General features: G+C 43.1%; 1 protein-coding gene across 1 annotated transcript; it reads right to left on the reverse strand.

The window, feature by feature from the left end:
• Nucleotides 1-527: 527 nt before the first annotated feature.
• Nucleotides 528-6620, reverse strand: LOC141133673 (E3 ubiquitin-protein ligase TRIM39-like). Its single transcript, XM_073623170.1, has one exon. It carries the CDS (start codon nt 6578-6580, stop codon nt 5006-5008), a length of 1575 nt encoding a protein of 524 aa, XP_073479271.1. The 5' UTR covers nt 6581-6620; the 3' UTR covers nt 528-5005.
• Nucleotides 6621-7091: the final 471 nt, after the last annotated feature.

Here is a 7091-nt window from a genome sequence, read left to right on the forward strand (position 1 = left end):
AACACTTTTAATGACAATAACTTGCATATAAGCCTTTAAAATTAGCACTTTTGATTCCTCCCATAGACTTTTAAAGGGTGTTCTGCGGCATTCGAATTTGCCGCAAAAACCCCAAATTGTTCGCTGTTCGGCGAACTTGCGAACAGCCAATGTTCGAGTCAAACATGAGTTTGACTCGAACTCGAAGCTCATCCCTATTGCAGGGTGGTGGCACTGCATTTGATCTGAGTATGGACCACTTTTCGAAGGAGTGTCAGTCCCTGCCCCTAGTGTGAATGAGCCCTAAAGCTGGCCATACATGGAAGAAAATTTAGCCAGTTCAGCGGGGATCGGCTCAATGTCAATCAGTGTGTGGCTGTCCCTGCTCAGCAGAAGTCAATCATTAGAACAAATTCTATAGAAGGGGTGTGTTGTGAAATTTTTCTTAACCCCAACTGGCTGCCGACATTGGTCAGTGTAAGTCGCTTATTTACAGTTCTGTGTTCCTTCAATTCTCACTGGTTTGCAAAAAAACCCACAAATTACAATTTACAAATATTTGTTATTTATTAGCTCAATACAGGTCCATGTTCTAGAATTAGAAGGAATTTTGTAAGTTATGTTGTATTTGTATCCGCTAATAATGATTTTCCTGTATTTTCAGCAAAAATATTATTTTGATTTGTGCAATTATCATGTGACCTAAATCTAAAAATCGAATAAATCAAAAACCTAAAATTCAGTATAAGTGATACAATATTAAGTCAGTAGTTATAAAAGTAATCCCATAGAATTCTATTGGTGATCCATTCTATGGGGACATATTATATTAGGATCCATTATAATAGTGATAGAATATATGATATAATAATGTAGATACACTTATCAATCATACAAGATGACAGCGAAATATATGATGAAAAAGAATGTCACACTCTTCAAACTTATTATATTCTTATTTCTACTACATTTTGTAATCTTATATTATAGATAATAATGTCCTGCCCCCTTCTGTAAGTAATGCAGCAGCCGTACACCCCCTATAGAGTCTCCATGTACATCCACACTCAGAGCCGGAGAAGTGTACACTGTTATATTGCAGTCTATAAATACCAGTAAGTACATCTCTCCAGGTAAACACTGCACCCCCAGATCAGTGCACCCCATCACCTCTTACCACTGAACATAGTCATACTGACTGAGGAACCTTTGGCCAGCCCAGAGGGGGGATAAAGAGACTCCACCCACTTTGTCCTTTCAGGGTAAGGTGGGAGGTTCTCTTGAAAACCCTCCAAACCCCCCTATATATTCTCATTTGCTGTTCCCCAATATGTTGTTGCTCCATCAAAGCATTTGCTAGGTTCCCAATTTCCCGGGTATGAGGGATCATGTTCTCCCAGCATACAATGCTCAGGCCTAAGCAGCCAATCACCAGACTTGAATACTGTCACATGAGGGAGGGGTGACATCATCCATCCTGTGTAAGCTCTGACATATTCCAACATGGAACCTACATGAGGAATGAAGCATCAGAGGAGAGCAATAATGGGGAATATAAGTGGGTTGACCCTGAGTAAACAAGTGACAGAGTCTCTTCAACCACTTAAAGACCGGCTCACGTTGATATACTTTGGCATAATGGCATGGCTGGGCAAAGTAACGTACCTGTACATCACTTTGAATTTTCCGCCGTGTGTGCACGCGTGCCTGCCGCAAGCTCCATGACCGTGCCCGTGGGTCCCGCGGACTCGATGTCCGCCGGGTGCCCGCGATCGTGTCACTGAGCTGAAGAATGGGGAGATGCCAGTGTAAACACAGCATCTCCCTGTTCTGCCTAGTAACAGGACACTGATCGTCTGCTCCCCCTCATCGGGAGCAGTGATCAGTGTCATGTCACTGCTAGCCCATCCCCCAGACAGTTAGAATCACTCCCTAGGACACACTTAACCCCTTCACTGCCCCCTAGTGGTTAACCCCTTCACTTACAGTGACATTTTTACAGTAATCAATGTAATTTTATAGCATTGATCGCTGTATTAATGCCAATGGTCCCAAAAATGTGTCAGAATTGTCCGATGTGTCCTCCATAATGTTGCAGTCACAATAAAATCACTGATCGCCACCATTACTAGTAAAAAAAATATATATTAGTAAAAATGCCATAAAACTATACCCTATTTTTTAGACGCTATAACTTTTGCGCAAACCAATCAATAAACGCTTATTGCGATTTTTTTTACCAAAAATATATAGAGGAATACATATCGGCCTAAACTGAGGGAAAAAATGTTTTTTTTATATATTTTTTTGGGATATTTATTATAGCAAAAAGTAAAAAATATTACTTTTTTTTCAAAATTGTCACTCTATTTTTTTTATGGCGCAAAAAATAAAAACCGCAGAGGTGATCAAATACCACCAAAAGAAAGCTCTATTTGTGGGGAAAAAAAGAATGTCAATTTTGTTTGGGAGCCACGTCGCGCGACTGCACAATTGTCAGTTAAATCGACGCCAGTGCCGAATCGCAAAAAGTGGCCTGGTCATTTGGCATCCAAATGGTCCAGGCTGATGTGGTTAAGACCATTTGGGGTCCCAAAGCAATGTGACATACCTGGGTCTCAAAAAATAAATAAAGCCTTATATAAGATTCCTAGGTATTGAGACACACTTGGGGCCCCAGACAGACTCCTTTTAGCACCCAAGGAAAAAAATCAAAGTGTCCCCCCCATGAGCTGTGAACTATAGCAGTATAGGTTGCAGGTTCTGACATTTTTGTGCCCCCATCCTACTGAAGTACCCAAGTTGGCCGCCTCTTCTGCAACTCTTTGGCTCAGCCCTGGCACCAGACCCTTCCACACAACGTGACATATTTGGGCCCTCAGGGACTGGGGCATATTTGGGGAACCCTAGAGAATGTCACATACTTGTGTTCCCAAGCCATATGATATATTTGGGGCCCCTAGGCAATATGATATTTTTGTGGCCTCCAAACAATGTCATATACAGTATTTGGGCCCCCGGCTTCCCTCGTAGGCTTTCAGAAAGATAAAGTAACAGATTAACCCCGTGTTCTCCTTTTCCCCTAATATATCTCTTCTTATTCAGCACAGTAGTGCAGAGTGTGAGACCCGGAGCAACCAATCAGATGGTGTGACTGTTAGCAGCACTGTGATGTATATTGCTGTTCAGCGTGTTCAGGGCCACAGAGGGGGTAGAACCGGCCCTCCTGTATGGGGTCTGGGCAGCTTTATGTTGCAGGCAGTTCAAAAAGCTGCTGATCACGGCTCAGAGCCCCACCATCTCCCCCACAGTACAGATGACTTCTCCTTCTCTCCTTCCCACCAGCTGCTGAGTAAACACAGTAAGTTATTGATAACGATCACTTCTGTGTTCATTCATAATTGAAGTGTGTTTACTATGCTTCAGTTTGTGAATGAACAGAAAGCCTCTGTACAGAGCACCTCCTTTTCATTCATTCTCTGCAGCTTCAGCTGCAGAGAAAGGATTGGAGATCTCTGTCCTCAATCTCTTCCTCTGTCTTAAAAGTGAGACATCAGCAGTCTGTTTAGACCCCTAATATTTCACCAAAGCCCCCCACTGCCTACAGGAATGTTAATTTTTTATATAAATAAAACAAAAAAAACATAATTAAGAGTTCATTCACACAAGTACTTTGGTCACATGAATAAGTAAGCCGTATTCAGAGCCATACACCTGACCCCACACACCCATCCAAGCTGGGGGGTCCTTGTCAGGTAATGTACGGGGCCCCATGATTTCTAACAGCAGCCCTGATTGTGTTCTCCGGTCTCACCCTCTTTGGCTTCCCGTATATTCTACATATTACCAGCCTAATGTATGCCGTGTCTCTGTAAGGTATTGTCCTCTCTGGTGGGGAAGATGAGGGTGAGACCGGAGAACATGCTGCACACAGCAATATACATCTCAGTGCTGATAACAGTGACACCAACACAATTATATTACTGATACATTCTATTAAAGTCTATGCCAAGCTAAGAACTTTTCTTTATAGTTTTGGATGGAGTGAGGGAGGATTAGAACCCCTGTTGTGTTTTTACTGCTATCTGGGGATTCTCCTCACTTCCTGTCCTGCTGACAACATTGTACCGGGCAGGAAGTGAGAGGAAATCAGTAAAGGGGACCCAGACATACATTTTTTAGTAGAATAGGGGAAGGTTAGAGCCCCAGTCAGATTTTATTATAATTGTGGAGAGCTCTCCTCACTTCCTGCTTGGTAAAATCTTGTCACCGGGACAGGAAGTGAGGAGAAATCTCTTTAATGGAGATCTGGATAGTAGAAAAATCCTGACAGGTGTTCTAACTCTTCCCCACTCCATCCAAAACTAAGAAGAGAAAACATTATGGGTGGACATACACTTTAATGATACATCACATTTTATTGACTTAGCAGTAAATCTCTAGATCCCTTCTTCATATATTTCCTCTGAGATTGTTACATTTCTTTTCATCTCTATTTAGTATAGATTGTATGGAATAGGAGGAGGAAAGAGAGGAGAGGTGACCCCATCCTATCCAATCACAGCGACCGCACTGCACCCCGCACAGAGTGACTGCATGTGGGGGAGGGGCAGATAATAGGGGGAGGGGCCAGAGGAGGAGATTGGTGATGTCACACACTGTCATAACTTTCTGTTTAATGATTACAATGAAAGTAATTGTCATGAGATAGATAGATAGATAGATAGATAGATAGATAGATAGATAGATAGATAGATAGATAGATAGATAGATAGATAGATAGATAGGCCACACCCCTCTTTACTGACAAATAGGAACATGTCATTCACTGTTTCTCCAGTAACTGGAGAGATCTCCTACCCAATCACAGGGAGTGACAGAGAGAAATCTCACATTTAACAAAAACCTGCAGGGCACTGACTGAAGTCCCACCCACTGCTTTATCCTATTGGCTGAATATTCTACCAATCCCACTACCCATCCCTGTGACATCACCAGTCTCTGGGCGGAGTTCTCACTATGACTATTATTCCCTATTCCCCCCACAGATCTTTATACATCCTCTCCATACACATATCCCAGCATGGAGGGGCTCAGTGAAGGTGTTGGTGAAGGTGTGGAGATGTCGGATCGGGTCACACAGATCATAAAAGGAGATCCACCCAGCCTCATAATCCAGATATATCCTGACTCTGTTACTGGAGATATTGGGGGGTAAGGGAATCAGTTTACTGTCATGTATCTCCCCATACTGATCACCTTTCCTCCGCAAACACCAGGACTTGTTATTCCTTCCAATCCCTGACTGTCTTCCTCTCCTCTCTATACTGGGGTAACACATCCCGACTCTCCACCAATCTGATCCCCCGACATCCACTTCCCAGTAATGTCTCCCTGAGGAGAAACTCCGACTGCTCAACACCTGATAACAATACTGAAATCTCTCTGGTGTTTCTGGACGATTCTGTTTTCTATCTGACCTGGATACAGTTTTCCTGTCATCTGATATATGGAGATGATTATGAGCTGTGTTTACATCCAGTAATATGTCTGCAGCTCCCTGTATATAGAAGGATACATTTACCCCTGTTATTATATCAGATATTGTGTGTAATGTGTGTGATATCCCATCCACATCCAGACCCCCTCCATCATGGAGGAGTTCCTCATGTCTCTCTCTGTCCTCATTATCTCCATCCTCAGTATCACACAAGTCACCTGTGTCTGATTCCTGTAAGACAGTCAGTGGATCCGTCATGTTACACAGCTCCTCAATGTGACGTATCTTCCTGGACAGCTCCTCCTTCTTTATTTCCAGATCCCGGATGGAGATGGAGATCCGCTCTGCCCTCCCAGAGATTTCCCTCAGGACTCTCTCCTCCAGGTCTTCCAGACGTCTCCTGAGATCTCTAAACAGGGCAGTGACTCTCTCACTGTCACCAGCTGCTTTTTCTTCTACTTTCCTCCTGTGTTCCTGCAGACTCTGGACTCTTTCCTCCATCTCCTCTCTCTTTATCAGAAGGTTCTTCAGAACAGTCCTCAGTGTCTCCTTCTTCTTCTCAGAAGCCTTGTCCAGCATCTCCACCTGGTGTCCACGATGTTCTCCAGCCAAGGTGCAGGACACACAGATACAGGTATCATCCTCAGTGCAGTAATACTCCAGGATCTTCTTATGGATGGAGCATTTCCTGCTCTCCATGGACAAGGTGGGGTCACATAAGACGTGTTCTGGGGACTTTTTGTGGACTCTCAGGTGTTTATCACACAGAGAAACCTCACAGTGCAGACAGGATCTAACAGCAGGTATAGCATAGTCCACACAGTAAGTACAGAAGACCCCGGACTCCTCCTGATCTGGCTGAGCAGACAGGAAATTCTCCACTATGTTACGTAGTGTTATGTTCCTCTGCAGTGCAGGCCGATTCTGAAACTTCTCTCTACATTCAGGACAGGAATATCCTCCAGAACCCCCCTGTGTATCCAGCACACGATCAATACAGAGCCGGCAGAAGTTGTGTCCACATCTCAGCATTACAGGATCTGTATAAATGTTCAGACAGACGGAACATTCCAGCTCAGCTCTCAGGTTAGCAGACGCCATTGCTGACAGTAGAAGAGAGAAATGAAAGTGAAAATCTCTGACACCGGAGAAGAATGCAGTTGGGAGGGTCACTTCCTCGTACACAGGGTGAGGCTGATCCAGATCAGTATTATCAACCACTTTTTGAGATGTTAAATACAAGTTAAATACATTTTTGTTTGCTAGAAAATTACTTAGAACCCACAAACATTATACCTTTTTTTTGTCTAACACCCTAGAGAATAAAATGGCGGACGTTGCAATACTTTCTGTCACACCACATTTGCGCAGTGGTCATACAAGCCCACTTTTTTGGAATAAGTACACTTTTTTGAATTAAGAAATAAGACAACAGTAATGTTAGTCCAATTTTTTTTATATTGTGAAAGATAATGTTACACCGAGTAAATTGATACCCAACATGTCACACTTCAAAATTACACCCACTCGTGGAATGGTGACAAACATTTACCCTTAAAAATCTCCAAAGGCGACGTTTAAAAAATTCTACGGGTTGCATGTTTAAGTTACA

Source organism: Aquarana catesbeiana, linkage group LG03, assembly GCF_042186555.1.
Source record: "Aquarana catesbeiana isolate 2022-GZ linkage group LG03, ASM4218655v1, whole genome shotgun sequence".
Classification (NCBI taxonomy): domain Eukaryota; kingdom Metazoa; phylum Chordata; class Amphibia; order Anura; family Ranidae; genus Aquarana; species Aquarana catesbeiana.

Bases quoted from the DNA above. Each gene is read 5' to 3' on its own strand.
- LOC141133673 (XM_073623170.1), bottom strand. From the start codon at position 6,580: ATGGCGTCTGCTAACCTGAGAGCTGAGCTGGAATGTTCCGTCTGTCTG.